This window comes from Penicillium cataractarum (assembly GCF_028827025.1).
Source record: "Penicillium cataractarum strain IBT 29864 chromosome Unknown utg000005l, whole genome shotgun sequence".
Classification (NCBI taxonomy): domain Eukaryota; kingdom Fungi; phylum Ascomycota; class Eurotiomycetes; order Eurotiales; family Aspergillaceae; genus Penicillium; species Penicillium cataractarum.
Genome location: NW_026622741.1, coordinates 2,845,399 through 2,865,074, shown reverse-complemented (window position 1 = coordinate 2,865,074; position 19,676 = coordinate 2,845,399). Strand labels below are relative to the sequence as shown.

At 49.7% G+C, this 19,676-nt stretch overlaps 11 protein-coding genes across 11 annotated transcripts; 8 read left to right on the top strand and 3 right to left on the bottom strand.

Moving 5' to 3' along the window:
• Positions 1-1,423: 1,423 nt before the first annotated feature.
• Positions 1,424-3,282, top strand: N7496_006720 (FHA domain protein; the record flags this gene model as incomplete). The annotated part of the gene is made up of 4 exons (XM_056699649.1): positions 1,424-1,841; positions 1,913-2,438; positions 2,494-2,590; positions 2,650-3,282. The coding sequence occupies 4 exons, from the start codon at positions 1,424-1,426 to the stop codon at positions 3,280-3,282; spliced, it is 1,674 nt and encodes a 557-aa protein (XP_056555062.1).
• A 1,731-nt stretch (positions 3,283-5,013) lies between these two features.
• N7496_006719 (uncharacterized protein) lies at positions 5,014-5,543 on the top strand (the record flags this gene model as incomplete). The annotated part of the gene is made up of 3 exons (XM_056699648.1): positions 5,014-5,097; positions 5,195-5,256; positions 5,447-5,543. The coding sequence occupies 3 exons, from the start codon at positions 5,014-5,016 to the stop codon at positions 5,541-5,543; spliced, it is 243 nt and encodes an 80-aa protein (XP_056555061.1).
• A 1,626-nt stretch (positions 5,544-7,169) lies between these two features.
• N7496_006718 (glycoside hydrolase family 3 protein) lies at positions 7,170-9,683 on the top strand (the record flags this gene model as incomplete). Its single annotated transcript, XM_056699647.1, has 3 exons — positions 7,170-7,254; positions 7,315-7,751; positions 7,806-9,683. 3 exons carry the CDS (start codon positions 7,170-7,172, stop codon positions 9,681-9,683), a joined length of 2,400 nt encoding a protein of 799 aa, XP_056555060.1.
• Positions 9,684-10,349: 666 nt separating this feature from the next.
• Positions 10,350-10,694, top strand: N7496_006717 (uncharacterized protein; the record flags this gene model as incomplete). Its single annotated transcript, XM_056699646.1, has 1 exon — positions 10,350-10,694. One exon carries the CDS (start codon positions 10,350-10,352, stop codon positions 10,692-10,694), a length of 345 nt encoding a protein of 114 aa, XP_056555059.1.
• Positions 10,695-10,817: 123 nt separating this feature from the next.
• On the top strand, positions 10,818-12,056 carry N7496_006716 (uncharacterized protein; the record flags this gene model as incomplete). Its single annotated transcript, XM_056699645.1, has 1 exon — positions 10,818-12,056. The coding sequence occupies one exon, from the start codon at positions 10,818-10,820 to the stop codon at positions 12,054-12,056; it is 1,239 nt and encodes a 412-aa protein (XP_056555058.1).
• A 326-nt stretch (positions 12,057-12,382) lies between these two features.
• N7496_006715 (uncharacterized protein) lies at positions 12,383-12,586 on the bottom strand (the record flags this gene model as incomplete). The annotated part of the gene is made up of 1 exon (XM_056699644.1): positions 12,383-12,586. One exon carries the CDS (start codon positions 12,584-12,586, stop codon positions 12,383-12,385), a length of 204 nt encoding a protein of 67 aa, XP_056555057.1.
• A 30-nt stretch (positions 12,587-12,616) lies between these two features.
• On the top strand, positions 12,617-13,554 carry N7496_006714 (uncharacterized protein; the record flags this gene model as incomplete). Its single annotated transcript, XM_056699643.1, has 2 exons — positions 12,617-12,744; positions 13,059-13,554. The coding sequence occupies 2 exons, from the start codon at positions 12,617-12,619 to the stop codon at positions 13,552-13,554; spliced, it is 624 nt and encodes a 207-aa protein (XP_056555056.1).
• Positions 13,555-13,656: 102 nt separating this feature from the next.
• N7496_006713 (uncharacterized protein) lies at positions 13,657-14,040 on the top strand (the record flags this gene model as incomplete). Its single annotated transcript, XM_056699642.1, has 1 exon — positions 13,657-14,040. One exon carries the CDS (start codon positions 13,657-13,659, stop codon positions 14,038-14,040), a length of 384 nt encoding a protein of 127 aa, XP_056555055.1.
• Positions 14,041-14,428: 388 nt separating this feature from the next.
• N7496_006712 (uncharacterized protein) lies at positions 14,429-15,842 on the bottom strand (the record flags this gene model as incomplete). The annotated part of the gene is made up of 7 exons (XM_056699641.1): positions 14,429-14,645; positions 14,698-14,852; positions 14,908-15,063; positions 15,119-15,241; positions 15,290-15,445; positions 15,500-15,646; positions 15,699-15,842. The coding sequence occupies 7 exons, from the start codon at positions 15,840-15,842 to the stop codon at positions 14,429-14,431; spliced, it is 1,098 nt and encodes a 365-aa protein (XP_056555054.1).
• A 268-nt stretch (positions 15,843-16,110) lies between these two features.
• vp16 (tethering complex subunit VPS16) lies at positions 16,111-18,929 on the top strand (the record flags this gene model as incomplete). The annotated part of the gene is made up of 7 exons (XM_056699640.1): positions 16,111-16,255; positions 16,308-16,414; positions 16,471-16,599; positions 16,656-17,149; positions 17,208-17,302; positions 17,351-18,621; positions 18,681-18,929. 7 exons carry the CDS (start codon positions 16,111-16,113, stop codon positions 18,927-18,929), a joined length of 2,490 nt encoding a protein of 829 aa, XP_056555053.1.
• A 42-nt stretch (positions 18,930-18,971) lies between these two features.
• Positions 18,972-19,663, bottom strand: N7496_006710 (Alb1 domain-containing protein; the record flags this gene model as incomplete). Its single annotated transcript, XM_056699639.1, has 3 exons — positions 18,972-19,211; positions 19,294-19,586; positions 19,648-19,663. 3 exons carry the CDS (start codon positions 19,661-19,663, stop codon positions 18,972-18,974), a joined length of 549 nt encoding a protein of 182 aa, XP_056555052.1.
• Between the last annotated feature and the right edge of the window lie 13 nt (positions 19,664-19,676).

Sequence of the window (19,676 nt, the reverse complement as noted above, 5' to 3'; positions counted from 1 at the left end):
TAGTTAGTTAAGTTAGTTAGTTACTTTCCAGTCATGACTAAGTTAATAGGAAAAGCAATTTAACTGTGTGACTGTCCTATGATTGATCTATATAGATTTGCATTTATATCTGTACCTATATCAATATAACTCTTTATCCATAATATTCAAATCATTCCCTTTCATCTACATTCTTTCCCTCCATTCTGTCATGAAACATCCCAGCCTTCTTCTTTCCCACCCCCGCCCTCTCAATCCTCGTTGCCTCTCTCCTTCCGCTTTGCCTCTTTTCCACTTCTCGTCGGTAGGGTCCGTGCAGCACAGACCCAATGAGGTTCCATCTTTTCTCATCGCCCTTGTGATTCCTTCCTAGTGACGCAGATGATCACCGGACGGATGATCCGCCCGGGTGAAGGATGAAGGTAGGAAAGAGAGTTAACGAGGCCCTTGACTACGCCTATTTACGTCGCAGCATCACATGGAAGATAATAGACCCAAAGGATGGAAATGCAAGAAGCGGGCCAAGCTCAAGAGGCGGGATCTGGGATCCTAGGTCGAAGGAAAGTCGACCCGTGCGAAGCTAGTCCTAGTCCCGTCTTTAGCTCTTTAGCAGTCAGGACCAAGTAGGAGAGCCCGTCGGCTAAAACTACAAGAGGCAAACTCGGCCCGGATTGGAGGTTATTTCCCCGCAAAAAAAATTGGGATGAGAGGCGAGGGGGGCGACGAGTTCGGAGTCTGGGGAGGATGGTATACCGGTATGGACAAGACGGACTTGTTGTCCTGATACAGGTTTATTCTGTAGCTTTTCTTTCGTGTCTTCTATAGATCTAGCGGTCTTTGTCGAAGTGTCTGTACAAAGTATAGGATGCTGACCACAATCCTGTGGAATGGACTAGCCTCTTCCTTTAACGCCCTACGATGGAAAGTAAATTAGTGTATCTTCCTAGTGTCCATCGTCCCATCGAGACCAACTCATAAAACGTGGAACGACTGGGTCTGGTTCCGTGAAATCTCCTTCCACATCATACCAAGCCTACGTCCTCTCCTTCGTCTGGCCCTCCTACTTCTCATTCCTCCTCCTTCCTCTCCTCTCCTCACTTCTCTCTTATCTCCCAATTCTCATTTCCCTCTCCCTCGTGCGATTCTTTGTTCCTCGGGCCCATGCCTAGATAGTCCCGCTCAACCGCCCTTTGAGCCGCTCTAGTCCAGTTGCAGATCCCAAGGTAGAACGCCTCTCTCCTTCCTTCAGACAGTGCCATTGCCAGTCCCCCATCGATCGACTGGGCGAGGCAATCCCCGTCGCATGCAGGCGACCGATAGCAGGAAAGACACAGGTTGAAACCACACCACCGAACCCCCCCCCATAATTAGCCAAGCAAAAGCAGCCAACAGCCAACACGCTTCCCCCCCCCCCCACCAAAGTCCGCCGTACTTTAATAGCCCCATGTCTGCCTCAACCGCCACCGCCTCCGCCTCGCTCTCCGACTGTCCGCGCCCAGGGCGACTCCGTCGCTTCAGCCAGCTTCGTGCCTATACACAAAATCTATCTCACTCGTCTCCCGGGCATCGATCGCGTAACAGTCTCAGTAGTCGAGTGCCTTGGTTATCCCCGTCCTCGTCGGGTCCGGAGTCTCCAACGCAACAGGTGGGGAACTCCACTACTCCAGGCCCCGAAAGTGACCAACCAGCCCTGTCTCGCTACACTTCTGCACCCACTGCGAGCTCCCACGGTCTCGGCGTCGACACACAAACGTCATCGGCCGAGTCCTCTAGGTCAACTCCTCCAAACGAGCCAGTTCAGCCTTCCCCCAATGTCATGGCGCGATTAAGGAGTGCTTCGGCCGTGCAAGGTCGCCCGCCTCGTACGATCGCGCTCGCGAGAACCACCGCCCCAGAGGATCCCATTTCCTCCCCAGAACCGACCCCCCTGCAGCCACCGATGCGCCCGACTCGACAGGTGCGATTCCGGCGGACGCTGCCCAGGTCACCACCGTGACCTCCAAGAAGGCAACCATTCGATTTTTCCCGTACCAGGACACTTTCCAGAGCTCGAGACCGTCCCTCCCTTTCGTCCCCATTGCACGCACGTTACCCTCTGAGAGCTCCGTCATTCGAGTTGGTCGGTACTCTGAACGCGATGGCATCCCAATTCCCAACCCCACCGAGCCCTCGGACGCCCCCGTAGGCTTTAAATCGAAGGTGGTCAGCCGGAAACACTGCGAGTTCATCTATAGTAATGGCCAGTGGCACATTAAGGATGTCGGAAGTTCCTCTGGCACATTTTTGAACCATATGCGATTGAGTCAGCCGAATATGGTTTCACGTCTGTACTCGATCAAGGATGGCGACATTGTGCAGCTGGGAATTGATTTCCGCGGTGGCGAAGAGATGATTTTCCGTTGTGTTCGGATCCGAATTGAGTGCAATCGCTCTTGGCAGCAACAGCCGAACGAGTTCAAGTAAGGATGTCCTTTCACACTGGTGCATTTTATACCTGGCTAACATATTGGTCAGTAAAAACACCGAGAGTCTCATCAAAAACCTCGGGAAAGGAGATGGAGCCGACTATTCTGGTTGTCGAGAGTGTTCGATTTGCCTCGGCTCTGTTTTGGTTCGTCCTTTGCGTCCTGTCTACAGTTGTACTTGCGGCTAACTCATCTCTCACTCCAGCGCCCATATCAATGTCTTTTTATGGCAGCATGTGCCCACGTTTGGCATTACAAATGTATTAGTCGATTACTGCACTCTCCCGACTATCCCATGTTCCAATGTCCCAACTGTCGTGCATTCACCGATCTCAGCGCGGAGGTCGACGACACCAACGATGTCGTTGAGAATGACGAAGGCAAAGCCCCAACCGAGGCCACACCAACAAATGATGCTGCCGAGTCTGCTTCAGGGACGCAGCCCGCCGTAACTGCACAAGCCACGACGAACGGTGCGGAGGAGCAACAGCCGACCCCGTTGGAACCGCACACCGAAGAACCGGACTTTGTCACCGACGTTGAGAATTTACACTTACAAGACGATAATGATGAAGCATCTGGTTCTGGAATCGATATGGAGGATGGCCGCAGCTCGGACTCCCAGGCCCCGAGTACCAGTCATGACGACCTTGCTCGCAGCGCCACCATCAGCATCCCCGGATTCCAACCTACACAGCCTCTCAACGTTCCCGCGGCTCGACAACCACATCTTCGTGCAGACACACCCGGCCGGTCAGAGACATCCGATGACAATCCTCTGACCCCACGTAACGACTCGGGCCCACTAGCCTTTGACGGGCGTGCGGGTATGCGGTGATCAGGGCATCGCACACCCGAAATAATCTTAATGGACGATCTCTCGGACAATTATTCATCGAATTCACTTCGTGCTATTTGAGTGCATTTATCATTCCTCTTTGCGCCATTTTCTTGCATTACTCGGATGTCCTTTTTGGACACTCACTCCCCTTGATCTTGAGATACTTTGGACTTTCCAGCTCATTCTCCCGCCGCATTTTACAATAGCGTTTTGCGATTCAACCGGACCTGCTCATGGCACTTCGGCGTTTCCTCTTTCCATTATCAACAACTTCCATTTTCTCTCTTTCCTTCGAGTTAATATCGATTTCTACTGCAATTCCCCTTCTCCCTATCTCGTTCTATCCGTGATGCATCCCACCCTCCGTCATTTTCGATATACCCCATTTCAGCAAACCCGGGCTGTTCTCTATGGATTTGGTGATCTCTGGGGCGAACTACGAGCCTTCTGTTTGGCCGGATTCTCGTTTTGCCCTGTTTACTATCTAGATGCCGAATTACTCTCAAAACTTCTTGTCTTGAGTTTGGCGTTTGATTCCGCAGTTTCTGTCGTGACAGCCTGGGTATCTATGAATTCTTTTATATGCCAATTTCTATTGCGTATCGTAGTGGGACTGTCAGCGTAGCACTGGATTTAATTCCTGTGTCGGTGAAAGGCTGCGCTATAATCTTATAACTCGAGAAAGAGTACCAGGAATCAGAAGCTGCCTTTTAACTCTCGCGACAACCTTCCATCTCATTGTCCTGATTTTCATCCACGAAAGGAACTCGTTAGTATCTCGTTAAACAAAGGAAATACTCGAGGCGAACTTTCCCATGTCAGCAGCATGCACATCCATCACCAGCCACCCGCCGAGCAAGCAAGGATCGACACGACGGGGATCCAAGTTTAAAACTAGCTAATGTAAAAATAAAACTCATAACGGCCCCCGAGCTCTAGATCTTGAAAACCGGGGGCCTAGTATCTCAAACGACCCCGGCCCGGCCCCGAATGGCTTGTTTTTGGCCCCTCGGCGGGTAAAATGCACCGGTTCCTGGATTCTCACAAGATGTCTGATACGTAAGCGCCCATGCATTTAGTCCATGTTATGCATTGAACGGGTCTTTCCGTATTCACCTTAATTCAAAGCCTCGATACCCTAGATTGGAATAAGCGGTTTTCTTTCATCATATCTTCCACCTATGATTCCATTCAAGGTTGAATGCTTCTCCTTGGCGGCCCTAGCTCAAATCGCAACGGACCCTTCCTTTCCCTTCACCTCCAACTAAAGTTAGTTAACTAGGTTAGTGGCCCTAACCACTAATTTCAGCACATCGCACTAATTCATGCCCGCTCTTTAAAACCGACCATAAAATGAGACCCAGAATCCCGTGCCTCTGCAGGTAACCTCCCACCTTTCTAGAACGGGATAAGCGGGCGGGGCATATAAACCACTGAGCGGCTTCGAGTATGCGGGCAAAAGCGCCCCCAGGAGTGGACGGCTTTTTTTGGGCGCTTGGGGCCGAGGGGTCCTTTTTGCAGGTGAGGGAGCAGGGCTTGGCTTTTTGGGGGATTTGGACCATTTATAGTGTTTGGCTTTGGCCGTGTGGGTGTGAGAAAGGTTTCTTTGTTTTTTTTGTAACTCGACTACCTAAGGGTTAGGATTTTGTTCGTTATTGGTATTTCTTGCTTCTAATTATTCCGAGGCGAGGAACTGCCCAGGTTTTGGCTACGGTGCATATCGAGAATATGCTGAGGCTTTCAATTACAACAAGTTGGCTCGTGCTCGCGGGGTTGGCATCCGCAGGCTTCAATAGCACCGGTGAACCTCTGGTAAGTTGATGCATTATGTGTCCATTTTGCAGTTTTGATATATTAGCGTATCGCTAAATTCGCGTATATAAAGCCTGTGTTATCAACATCAACACAGTTTATGAATGGCTTCCAGCAACGCGCAGAGTGGGGCGAATGCTTTGAGCTGAAAGGCTTAATGTATGTATTCTGACTTGACATAAATTTCATAGATTAATCCTAACTCTAAACAGATACAAAACTCTCGGATCTATAGATATCCCATGTTCTCATGACCCCGGACTCGACAATATTTGCACAATCTACGAGTACGTAAACAAACCCGCCAGGTTCCCGACTGACAAGGCACAGCTATGCTAACAGCTCACAGGGACAGAACATGCCAAGAAGAAATAATCTCATTCGACCGTCCCCATTATAATCTATTCACCTTTGGTGATAAGCCCAGAGAAAAGGCCATTGGATGACGGGCCGCAAGTGTCAAGTGTCGAATGCAAGTCACCCATAGAGAAGGTCATATTTGGAGGAGTACCTCTGCTTCATCGAAGTTTGGGAAAAGCTGTCCTGGTGATCCTTGCAGTGACGATAGAGATTGTGAGATGTCGCCGCGGATGTTCCAGAATTATCAGTGTGCTCCGACTTCGAGGACGTGTAAGCAGCGTCGGGTACTTAATTCTCAGGTGCCGAGGGATGTGGAGAAGGAGATCTAGTATTGATTTTGATACCCATTTTGCGATATAAAATTAATACAAATTGCTCAATATGGACTTGCCTAGTATCTGGATGCCAGCGGTAGATACCCTCGAGTTTGGCGAGCAGACTTTTGGAGGGTTCGAGGCGATTATTACTAGTGATATACATAATTTGAAGATCACATAGTTCTTCCACGTCAACAGGTAACGTTTAACCGAAGTGTTGTGCACTTGAGAGTCTCCTAGTCATATACATAATCTGACAAAGAGCTAAAAGACAATTCGACTAGTGATGTATACTAGAATAAATGTGAGCGGTAATGCCACACAAAATCTTAGGTCAGAATAAGCCTGCGAGCGACAGAGTATTTCATCAAGGTTGGCAAAAAGTGCAACCTTGTTCTATATCGGATGATCCGTGAATATGAAACAATTGCCTCGCGTTAGGAGGCACAACAGAAGTCTCACACCTGGAGCCTAGCTTTAGCAGCACTTTTTGCAACAAAAGAGCTAATTGTTCGAGATTAATGACAACATTTAGGCAGGCAAGTTCCACTAGATTATTAAGCGGAGATAGGCATGCCGTCATAGGATTTCAATCGGATTACAGTGCTCTATTATGCTTATTGTCTTCCCAAGTGAAAGAGATCCCTGGAAAATATTCATGATAGATCAGACATGCTAGGGGTATATATTCACAAAACATGCACTTACATGCTGACTTGACTTCAGTCACATTCCCCTCATAGATAGCCAGCTTCATTACAGAAGAAGATGCAGAACCACGCCTATTTCTCAACTCCCTCGATCGAATCCTAAAAAAGACACTATCTGGCCATCTAAGATGGCAGCCTTGACAGAGAAGACCACAGAGAAACTGTTTCATACACTGCTCTATATGCTACAAACTAGTCTTCACATCTTTCCCTACCTAAACCGGGTAGTGATCGGCACCGGCATTTCTTCGGGTTGCCGATTTCTCTATTTCTCCACGTGCGTGCAACCATAATAGGCTCTACATGTCGGATTTTCCGAGTTTTGCATCCCGACCGACCCTCTTTTCTACAGGCACATCCGTCATCCGCGTAATCCTGGCCCCTAATTCCACGTAATAACCCCATCTTAAAACATCGGGCTGAGTAAGGTGCATAGGGTGTAAATTGAGATCATGCTCTCTAACCCTGAACCCATTTGGCTCATATTTAACATCCTGAAATGACGCGTTAGCAGGAGTCAAAGAATACCTCATTTGGACTTGATGTTGCAGATCAGAGGTCATGAACTCTTTATATAGCAATCTTATGCTCATAAAGATAGAGTAGAAAAAAAAAGTCAATTTATTACATTCTCAGCGCTCATTCTTCACACGCTTATACTAACCGTTCTATTCATCTCTTCGAGATGAAGGTCTATTCTTCATCTCTTCTCGGGGCTCTGGCTAGTCTAACGAGTGCCTCAAGTCAAGGTCTCCTCTCTAATAGTCAAGGTAAGATCTTTGCAGCTACCAAGGTCCGTTGGTGGTAAAATTAAATATTATAAACTATAGTCTCTCTCGGCGACTGGCAAACAGCCTACGAAAAAGCGTCTCTTTTTGTAGCCAAGCTCAATACGACCGAGAAGATTAAGCTCATCACCGGTAGCAGTGTGAACACCACCGATGGCGAAAGCTTCACTGCCCTTGAGTTCCTTGATGGAAGTATGGGTCTTCAGGATTATTACTATGTCTCGGCTTTCAGCCAGTCTTCCGCTTTGGCAATGACCTGGGATAAGGAGGCTTTTTACGCGCAAGCCAAAGCCGTCGCTACCGAGTTCTACCTCAAGGGTATTCAGGTTGTCAACGGGCCTACTTCTCATCCATTGGGTCGAACTCCGTGGGGTGGGCGTTTAGTTGAGACTTTCGGCTCCGATCCGTACTTGAATGGTATTGCAACGGGTCTCAGCTCGAAGGCGTATAAGGATGCAGGTGTGATTGCTGGTGCCAAGGTAACCTTTTTCCCAGAAGCAAACTAATGCAGCAAATAGCTAAAAATATTTAAGCATTTCATCTTGAACGAGCAGGAAACCAACCGTACGAGTATGGGCGGCGACGGCGGCGGTGCAGGTGGAGGCCCTTCCTCTTCATCAAGCTTCAACTCCTCCATGAGTTCCTCGACGGGCTCGGCAACTGCAGCAGCACGACCTTCTTCTTCTGGTGTCAGTAGCGTCGCTAGCAGCTCATCGTCATCTTCCTCTTCTTCCTCTTCCGGTGCTCCGTACTCTTCCAATGCCGATGACAAGACATTGCATGAAACTTATCTTTGGTCCTTTTACGACGCTGTGCACTCCGGCATTGGGGGTGTCATGTGTGCCATGACTGAGGTTAACAACACCCTCTCATGCGAATCCTCATCGCTTCTCATGAAGCTTCTCAAGACTGAGCTTGGCTTCCCTGGATTTGTTTTCCCGGATACCAATGCCCAGCAGCATGCCCTCGCCTCTGCGACCAATGGTCTTGACTATGGTTCCGCTAGTCTATGGACTACGTCTACCATCGAGGGATATCTGAAAAAGCATAACTTGACTGAGGCCCGTCTTAATGATATGGCTATCCGCAACCTTATTGGTTACTACTATGTCAACCTCGACAACGGCACCCAGCCCTCGACCGCCGACGAGGACGCGTACGTTGACGTTCGATCCAACCATGCTAAGCTGATCCGCTCTCATGGTGCAAAGTCTCTGATTTTGCTGAAGAATGTGGACAATGCTCTGCCTTTAAACAGGCCCCACAAGATGGCCATTTTCGGCTCTCATGCTCGTGCTGCCATCGCTGGTCCTAATATGGAGTTCAGCGTTGAAGGTTCAGGCCCTACTTATGATGGCCATCTTGCGACCGACTCTGGATCAGGCCAAGGATCTCTGCCATACCTCATCACCCCCGAGACTGCGTTGACCATCAAAGCTAGCCAGGATGGTACGATGCTTCGCTGGGTTGCAAATGATACCTATACTTCAAGTGGCGGCTCCACGCTTGTCGTACAAGGTTCTGACAGCACATCTGTTACGCCTAGTATTACTAACTATGCAGAGAACATGGATGTCTGCCTTGTCTTCCTCAATGCCCTCGCCGGCGAGGGTGCTGATCGAACTGAACTTTACAACGAGGATCAAGACGTTCTTGTCAACGAAGTTGCTGATAACTGTAACAACACTATCGTGGTAATCAACACCGTTGGCGCCCGTCTTATGGACCAGTGGATTGAGCATGATAACATCACTGCCATTCTCTATGGCAGTCTCTTGGGTCAGGAATCTGGCAACTCAATTGTGGATGTGCTCTATGGTGATGTCAACCCCAGCGGACGACTAATCTACACCATCGCCAAGAATGAGTCTGATTACAATGTTGACATCTGTTATACTCACAACTGCACATTTACCGAAGGCAACTACATCGACTATCGGTACTTCGATGCATACAATGTCACCCCTCGCTACGAGTTCGGCTACGGACTCTCCTACACTGACTTCACCTACTCGAACCTGAAGATCAACTCGCCCTCCGAGCTTTCGACCTACCCGACCGGAAAGCTATCCGTTGGAGGCTATGAGGATCTCTGGGATACCGTTGCCAGTGCCAGCGTGACCGTCCAAAACACTGGATCTGTCGATGGTGCCGATGTACCTCAGCTGTACATCGAGTATCCCAAGTCCGCGAAGCAGCCCGTTCGCCAATTGCGTGGATTCGACAACGTGGATATCAAGGCTGGTCATAGTGAACACGTCAAGTTTGAACTCCGTCGTCGCGATATCTCATACTGGGATGTCAAGGCACAGAAGTGGGCTGTCGCACCTGGGAAGTACACTGTTTATGTTGGTGCCAGTTCGAGGGATCTGAGACTGCATGGAACTTTCAACGTCCAGACCAAGGCGTGAAAACATCGTGCCATACTTGACCGGGCAATGGTACTTTTGATGTAGATAAGTCATCATTGAGGGGCTTGGACTCTTCGGCTGTACTCTTCCCGTGTCTCTCCTTCATCAAGTCCTTGAACAAGACCTGTACTATTTTATATAGAGAGTTACCACTTTGCCGTTAATGGCTAAAAATTCCCGTCTCCAAACTTTCAGATAATGGTCTCTGAATGGTCCAATCACCAAACCCAAGACTGATTGTAGCAATGATATGCAGTAAGGTTGCACGGGGTCCCTTGGAGAGGCTGCCGTCTGGGGTAACCACGCGGTTGTCCAATCGCTGATACGCTTATCACTTGGCAGTTTGGTTAGCGTCGCCATCTCCTCCCCCTTTCAGGTCCTCACTAAAATCACTGATAACACGACTAACCCTGCTATCGCTCTTATCTCCCAGCCATATCTATCTAAGCTTCACGCCAAGATGTATCATTCGTAGTGGAAGTCGTCCGATGCGCTACATCGCTTCCATCGCCCGATAGGGACGCGGGGTCACTATCAGCAAGCATCATACTTGGCGACATTTCTCCGCATCGCATTCCAACGCCAGTGCGTATATAAGGAGTTATGTTCCCCGCTCACATGCTGGGTGCCCCCTCACGGCATTCTAGCAAATGATCATTGACCACCATGGAGAAGAAAATCTCCGCAGAAGACCATCCTATTCCCAGCGAAGATGCCAGTTTGGGCGTTGTCGAGCCGTATCGTGAGACTAAACGTGGTCTCGCGTCGCGCCATGTGCAATTGATGGCTATCGGAGGGTCCATTGGAACGGGCCTCTTCGTCGGTATCGGGTCTTACCTTCGGGATGCCGGTCCACTGTCGCTGTTCCTGGGATATCTGGTTTGGGGAGTGCTCTTCATTCTGCCGACTAATCTGAGCGTTGGAGAGATGTGTGCATATCTGCCTATTCGAGGATCCATTTTCGAATTGGCTGCTCGGTTTGTTGATCCTGCATTTGGTTTTGCAATGTAAGTCAAGTTCCTACAAGTGTCACTTCTTGAGTTTGAGATTAATGGTCATGTTTGCAGGGGATGGGTATACTTCTATGGAGGTGTCATGCTAGTATGTACCGAATACGCTGCTGTCGCAACAGTCATGCAATACTGGACAACGAGTGTCAATCCGGCAGTTTGGGTAGCCATGGCTCTAGTAGTCTGCTCGTTACTCAACTTTGTCGCCGTCAAATACTACGGAGAAAGCGAGTTCATCATGGCATCGACAAAGATCCTACTCCTCATCGGGCTCGTGCTCCTTACCTTCATCACGATGGTCGGCGGGAACCCCAAGCATGATGCATATGGATTCCGCAATTGGACCGATGGCGTGATGTTTGAATACTATACGGATGGCACTACCGGTCGCTTCCTTGGTTTCTTCTCCGTGATGGTGTATGCTGCTTTCTCCGTGGCCGGTCCTGACTTGCCGGCTTTGGCTGCTGGAGAGATTCAGAACCCACGATACACTATTCCCCGAGTTGTCAAGATGACCTTCTGGCGTATCGTTGGATTTTACGTCGTCGGCGTGCTAGCCGTTGGAATTATCTGCAATCCAAACGATCCTCGTCTTATGTCCGCCATTGACTCTGGTGCCGCTGGATCTGCTGCTTCACCCTGGGTGATTGGCATTCAAAACTTGGGCATCACTGGCCTTCCTGATCTGATCAATTTCCTGATTCTTCTGTCTGGCTGGTCCTGCGGAAACGCCTATCTCTATAGTTCCAGCCGAACTCTTTACTCCTTGGCTCGCGATGGCCAGGCCCCGAAATTCCTTCTCAAGTGTACGGCATCCGGTATCCCCGTGTACTGCGTGCTTACCGTCTCGCTTCTCTCCTGCATCACTTTCCTCGTCGCCGGCTCCTCTTCGGTGACCGTATTCTACTGGTTTGTGGATCTCACGACCATCGCCTTCGTGCTCACTTATACGGGCATGCTGGTCGTCTTCATTGGCTGGTACCGCGCCTTAAAGGCACAGGGCATCGATCGCAAGTCCTTCGTCCCCTGGGCATCTCCCTTCCAGCCCTACTTTGCCAGCTTTGCGATCGGCATTGGTACCTTGACAGCCATCTTTAACGGATTTTCGGTGTTCAAGCCCTTCAGCGTGCAGGGCTTTGTGACATCCTATTTCGGTCTTGCTTTCTGGGCTGTTATGTTTGTATTCTGGAAAGTTTATCATCGGACCAAGTTTGTGGATCCTGCTCATGCGGACTTGTACTCTGGCAAAGCCGAGGTGGACGAGGAATGTAAGGAATGGGAAGATGGTGGATGGGAGGAGCGTCGAAAGGCCGAGTTGGCGCAGATGAATTTTGTGCGACGATGCTGGGAGCGAATGTGGTAATAGCCTCGTTTTAGATTAGGTCGGTAATTTCTCAATTGATTTTTGAATTCTCCAATTCACTCGGCTCTCATCCCGTCGCAATTCAGGCTGGCTCGATATTGGATTTTGTGCCAGCCGGTTCAACTTCTCGGATATCTAAGACCGAATACTTTGCTTCTGTGCTTGAACATTACTGTCCAGTCAGTCTGAATCAAAAGTAGCCAATAATAGAGGGAACATTCATTTGCATACTTTGGATTGCATGTTTTGCATAGAGTACTCTCAAATCGAATTCTGGAGAAAATAGCGGTGTATCACTGGCTAAGGAGCCCACCAATGGCGCTTAATCAACAAAGCCACTGGGCAAGGGTGTCGACGTGCAGCACTTGGTGATCATAGCGTCTTCCCCCCACCTCAAGACGCGACGGAGCTTCAACCTTCCCTCCTCGAAACCTGTTGGCCGCCACGATTCGGTCACTGCCAACTGTGTTGGTGAAAAGAGTGACTGCGCCGATCGACGGTGCCAGCTCCACAGCAGAACCCTTGAACATCGCGGATCGATTGATCCACCCGGAGACACGATGCGCTTAGTCTTCAGTGAGCCAACCACCCCGACGCTGAGTCGCCAAAACACCTCTCTGCAGGGGCGACACCACCAACGGCGGTTGACACACCCGCATCTGTTGTCGTCGCGAAAGAAGCCAAGAAGGTAGGACGCTGAATTTCCCGAGGCTGAGAAATGTAACTCACAACTCGATGTAGATGGCCGCTTGTCTTCCGCTTCATCAAGGGCGCTATCCACGCGCAGATCCTGCTACCAGTTTTCCTGCATGCCATCTTCACGGCCTTTGTCGTTTACCTTGACACTTATGTTTTTGAGACTGTCGGACTTCCGACTACCATCGTACGAAGATTACCCAAATCCCTCGGAGGAGACCACCTGTTAATACATCTCTAGATCCCGTCACTCTCTATCGTCGTGGGTTTGATGCTCGTTTTCCGCAATCAAACGTCGTACAATAGGTTCTGGGACGGTCGCAATGCCATGAGCACGATGAACACCTGCTTGCGAAACTTGACCCGTACCATTGTCACTAACAGCTACAGCTCAACCCGTGGCCCTCCCACACTCGCCGAGCGCGAGGATATCGAACGTACCATCCGTATTCTCATGGCTATCCCCTTCGCAGTGAAGAATCACCTGCGTGCTGAATGGGGAGCAGCCTGGGCCATTGGCGGTGCGTTTGGAAATGACGTGGATGAGCGCGGCACCGCGGCGTATAACCCTGACTACGCGGGGTTGCTCCCAGCTGGATTGGAGGGCCACGAAGACGAGGGACTTGGGCTCCCGTATCAACTTACCTTTTTCGTCGATGGGTTTATCAAGCGCGGTGAAGACCGCGGCTGGTTCAATGCGCCCGGCGCGAGTCAAATGCAGGCACAGCTGAACACGTTTTTGGATGCGTATGGGAAAATGGAGACGATTAAGCTGACTCCGATGCCAGTGGCTCATCTGTAAGTTTTCATGCTTGGTTCCATGACTTGCAAATGCTAAATTATATTGTGAAGCATCCACCAGAAACAGGTCCTGGCCCTCTTCGGGTGTGTCCTACCATTCGCAATGGTCGACGAGATGGGTTGGTGGGCCATCCCGATTGTCTGCCTGGTGATATTCACTCTGTACGGCATCGAGGGTATTGGTTCACAACTGGAAGATCCATTCGGCTATGACAGGAATGACATCAAGATGGACGCGCTGGTTGGCGATACCAAGATCGAGATTGACGTTGTCCTCACAGAATGGCGCACATACTCCAAGGCCATGGAGAGTTCCTGGTATGGAAATGACGGGGCCCACGGTCACGGAGAGCGATGCTTGGATGCTGGCGCTCAACCAGGCGCAAATGGAGATAAACAGAAGAAAGAGAAGTACACACCTCCTGATCTGTTTTTGAGGTTGAGGCCACGTACACTGGGCGATAACGGACATCGAGAGACCGCATAGTCTGCTCTCAATCACTCTTGGTGGGTTATCGGATACAACCCCTGTTTAACAGATATCACTGTCGTCTATATACTTCTGGAGGAGCTTCGCTGAGCCTTATTGTATAAGTGCGCTTTCGCTAAACAAGGTCCATATTCTTTCGTAGATTGGAGTGGAGTTTGTGAACTATAACCATGGAGGATCTATTCTCGCCTTCTTTTGGTAGTCATATGTCCTGAACCTACGTACGAACTGCCAAGTGTTTCGTTAGTCTAAATCCGCCATGCATCAAGGAGAAACAGTTTCTATTGGCTAGAGGGGTATTTTGAATGCTGTTAACTGATACAAACGACCTGAAACGTGTCTCACGCCACAGGGGAGGGACGAGAACGTTCGCATGGCCTATTCATCAAATTGGAGGCTCCAGCTCCAAAATGCCATCCAAGATTGAATCCGGTGTGACATTTGCCAGGACATGGGAAACGGCCACCATATCACTCCCATACTGTAAACTTCGATCTTGACCAGGAGCCGTGACGACGATACGATGTCGGAACACCTTTCTCGCGGCGAGAGCCACGATTGAAGGAGTAAGATAATCTATTCCGTGTAAAGGTGCGAGGAATCTATGAGAGGGAGTTAGTAAAGTGGGCAGTAGGGGGAATAACTCCGACTGACTCTGCAAATCGGGCGAGCTGAAAGTTCGCCTTGGCAGAAATCCCACCACCGACGGCGCGACTCAGACGTAAGAAGACAACGATATCTTGAATGTATCGGACAATTTCTGCGCTTGTAGTGACCGATTCACTAGCTTCTCGTAGCTTATCCATCACCTAAGACGAGGTTGAGGTTTAGTCACCCACATTGGAGAGGGAAAGATAAACTTACTGTTTCATCGACTTTTGCGGTTTTCTTCTGCTGGTGCTTTGGCTTGTGAATTACCGAGGAAGCCGACAATTGGCTGTCGGATAACCATTCATCTTCCTCATGATACACGAAGCCATCTACCCAGTTGTAGAAATGAGAGACGAGAAGATGCTCATTCTGCCAAGATAACATTAGAACGAGACGGTCTATGTAAAAGCGGAAAAAGACCTACCAAATGAGTATTTAATGGTGGGTCAAGCTGGTCAGACTCCCTTACTACCAGTGGTATGAAAAGGAAGTCCGTGGGTGCGTTTAACATTCCTGGCTCCGTAGCTAACCTTCGGGCTCGCATTAACTGTGAAGATTGTGAGTACCGTTCCCTTATCGACGACCAAAGACTAACCTGTAGAGCCTGGACTTGGATGTCATCATCTACGAGATTGAAGTTCTTAGCAATGACAATGTTGACAACATTGATTTCATCGGCGGTGCTTCTTGGGGCTGGAGACCTGCTCTGATCGCGCTCCCGTGGTGTCATGTATGTCGAAAGGTTACTCGACTTTATTGGTTAGCCGGTCATTCAAAGATCCATCATAGAGCAATGAATACACACAGATCCAGTCTTCAATCTGAAATATGACGACCGCTCTTGTCCTTTGCGGGCATCAGCGGTGAGGATCTCATCATGGAAGTCCTCAATGGAGGTTTCCGTGGAACAATCAAGAATGGAATATGAAAGATCAAAAGTGCGTGAGCATATCTAGAGCCACATTAGCCAAAATTCCACGTTCATTCAGAGGAATCTGTCATACCAAGGCTAGTTCTTTGGCGAGGTCGTCAATAAGGTCACCCGTGGTCTCAATGAGGCAATGTTCGCGCGCAACCAGAGAGAGGAAAAGCGCGACTTCAAGATCAGACAGCTGTCGCACAAATTCTTCAAGTCTGGTATCATCCATTCTGAAGATCCATGGGCCACAGAGCCCTTGCCGAGTCTCTTTCGGCGAAGTCGGATGGCGTCACAGGTTGTTTTCGAGGCGGATGCGGGCATGAGATGCAGAATTGCGGCCTGAGATTTAGGGCATGGAACTGACCTAAATAAGACTAGCGTGGTTTCCCCGTGGGAGCCGCGGAGCTTCGCCAGCCAACACCCAACCACCGTAACAACACGGGGCATGGGTTGATGATCTTTCCAGGGCCCTCGTCTTTGACAATTATTGCCCAGAAATGGCGCCCTCAAACCCTCTCGCCAACTGGGAGAAGGTTGGCGACAGCTTCTACCGCAAAATCCCCGTCTATGACGCTGTCTTCGACGAGGACGTTGAACTAGAGAACTACATCGTCGCGGGTGCCCCTTATGGGGGAGCCATAGGTATGACCCAGTTTTAATCGCAAAGTGAGACTATAGCTGAGGCTTTGTGGAGCGCTTTATCGTGATGAGAGCAAACCATTTCAGTTGCGGGACAGCCAGGCCTCCCGGTCCAGTATCGACATTTATTCCTGCTCAGGGAAGCAGATCAATCGCATTAATGTTTGTCCATCTCCTAGAGAAACAAATTCTGAGTGTATGTACTGATTGTAGATTAGTGGGAGCAAGCTACCGTCCGTGGGCTCGGCTGGTCCGACAAAGAGGAGCTTCTAGTGGTGTCCGAGGACGGCACTGTCCGCCGTTACTTTGGCCTTGACGGTGAATTTACTTCGTTCTCCTTGGGAAATGTAAGTAAATCTTGGTCTCACTCTCTTTTTGAGTCTGCCTAACTGACGATATCCAGGGAGCAGAAGAATACGGCGTCCGAGCCTGCCAGTTTTGGGCCTCCGGTCTTGTGGCACTTCTGTCTAACAACCAGCTGATTGCTGTTTCCAAGTATGACGAGCCACGACCAAGGCTACTAGCGCCGTGTCCCGAGGGCGAGGTGTCATCCTGGTCGTTGATCCCTCCAGCCCAGACACTTTCCCGGTCTGTGGAGGTACTGCTCGCAGTCGATAAGACCGTTTACTTGGTCGATTCTACGGAAGCGGAAGACAAGATCTTGCAAGATGGCCCATTCAAGCATGTCACTGTGTCACCCACGGGTCGCTTTGTGGCATTGTTCACGGGAGAAGGAAAGCTATGGGTTGTCAGTAACGACTTCCAGAACAAACTCAGTGAATATGACTCAAAGTCTCGCGTGGCACCCAGTAGTGTGAACTGGTGCGGCGACGATGCTGTTCTTCTTGCGTGGGAGGATGAGATCCACCTTGTTGGGCCTAACGGCGCGGCATCAAAGTAGGGATTACACCTCGCATAATCTCGTCCAATTACTAACTAGGATATCTGCAAATAGGTATTACTATGATGGACGGGTGCATGTCATCCCTGAATTTGACGGCGTGCGACTCCTCACTAATGATACTTGCGAGTTCTTGCACAAGGTTTCCGGTCAGAAGCGCCATCTCCCATGTATGAAACTATACTGACAGGATGCAGATGTAACGGCAGAAATTTTCCGACTCGGCTCTTCATCGCCTGCCTCAGTCCTTCTTGATTCTGTTGATCAACTAGAAAAGAAGTCGCCCAAAGCCGACGAGAATATCCAGCGTATTCGTTCTAGTCTCCCTAGTGCAGTCGATGCCTGCATCAAAGCTGCAGGTCAAGAATTCGATGCCTACTGGCAGAAGCGGCTTCTGAAAGCTGCATCCTTTGGGAAATCGGTATTGGAGCTTTACAACAGCGATGAATTTGTTGAGATGACTGAGAAACTGAGAGTTCTCACTGCTGCCAGAGATTACCAGATCGGTCTGCCAATATCATATGAGCAATACCTCCGCTTGACCCCAGAAGGACTCATTGAAAGACTCATCAGTCGTCACCAGTATCTTCTTGCTATTCGGGTCTCTGAGTATCTTCAAATCCCCGCAGACAGAATTTATGTTCACTGGGCTAGTCAAAAGGTCCGGGTTTCAACAGTCGATGATGAAGCCGTGTGCAAACTGATTGTTCAAAGGCTGGAAGGGAAGCCAGGAATTTCTTTCGAGGTCATTGCCCAGACGGCCTATGATGAAGGTCGATCGCACTTGGCCACTCAATTACTGAACCATGAGCCGCGGGCAGGTAAACAAGTCCCTCTCCTGCTGAATATGGAAGAAGATGAACTTGCTCTCGACAAAGCAATCGAGAGTGGTGATGATGACCTGGTGAACTATGTTCTCCTTCACCTGAAGGGCAAGCTTCCCCTTGCAAGCTTCTTCAGAATGATTAACACTCGCCCTATGGCCTCAGCATTGGTCGAGACCACAGCACGAGGAGAAGATACTGAGCTACTCAAGGATCTCTACTACCAAGACGACAGGCCAATGGAAGGATCCAACGTCCTATTATCGGAGGCTCTACGAGAGACAGAGCCGCAACGCAAAACTGAGAAACTCCACCAGGCATCGCGGCTCCTGTCGGACTCCAAAGACCCGAACGTGATGTTGCAACAGAAATTAGTCTCCGAGGCTTCTCAGCTTCTGAAAGTTCAAGAGTCCCTCGACAAAGATCTCGCTGATCACAGTGAATATTTCGGTCTCAGTTTGAACGAGACTATCTACAGATTGGTCCGAGCTGGCTACGGTAAAAGAGCACAGAAGCTGCAGAGTGAATTCAAGATGCCGGAGAAGGCATTCTGGTGGTTAAGGCTCCGCGCGTTGGTGGCTAAACGCGACTGGGGAGAGCTGGAGGAGATTGGCAAAGTCAAGAAATCTCCAATTGGATGGGAGGTAAGATTGTTGAATTTTCCTTTTTATTTTTGGATGCGCGCTGATGCGAGCGGGTATAGCCTTTCTATAACGAGATCCTTGGCGCCGGAAACACAAAGCTTGCCTCGATCTTCGTCCCCAAGTGCACACATCTTCCTGTCGCCGACCGGATAGAAATGTGGGTCAAGTGCGGAATGATTGTCAAGGCGGGAGAGGAGGCGCACAAGGCCAAGGACGTGAACACCCTCGAACTCCTCCGGACTAAAGCGTCCGGTCCTGCAAGTACTGAAATTGAGCGCATGATCAACCAGCTCAGGCCGAAGAAATAGTCTCCCCAGATTGGGTCGGTCTTTTATGATGTGTTGTTGCGTTCAGGTGATTTCGTCGTACTCGTCCGTGGGCGCAGATGCGGCTGCGACGGGGTTGGATACCGTATTCGTGGACTGGGGCGCGAAAATGCTGGCCATCATAGGATTGCTGGGGTCTAGTTGCTCAGTTGCCATGGCATCGTCGTTTTCATCATCATCATCATCTTCGTCGTCGTCGACTTCCTGGGTTTGTTGGAGAGCGGCGAACGCGGTTGATTTCTTGTTCATTTCTTCCCAATCACCCTAGAAAAGGAGGGATTCCGTCAGCATATTTTCAATACCATAGTTAGATCACAGTTCATAGGCAATTTTTTTTTTCGCATACCCTTCGTTCTTTTATGGACTTTGCTCGGGTGATACTCTTGGCTTTTTTAATCTCCAGCTGGTCTAGGACCGCCTCGGCCCTTTCCATGCCCTTCTGCTGTCTCAAGCGCTGGGCTTTTGATATTTTCTTGCCATTGCTCTTCTTCTTTTGAACACCAGCATTTGCGCGATCGACTAAGAGGGAGGGACGCTGGACGGTGGGAGACTCGGCTCGAGGTAAAGAGGTCAAAGACTTATCCAAGTCGAGACTTGGGGAGGCGCCCCGCCGGGCTGCACGAGTGTTATTCGCCTTTGCTGCAAGAATTTAGTTTCTGCCAATTTAATCAATAAGTCGCAAAATATGTCTCAAACTCACGCTTGTTCTTGGCCATTGTGGGATGTGTT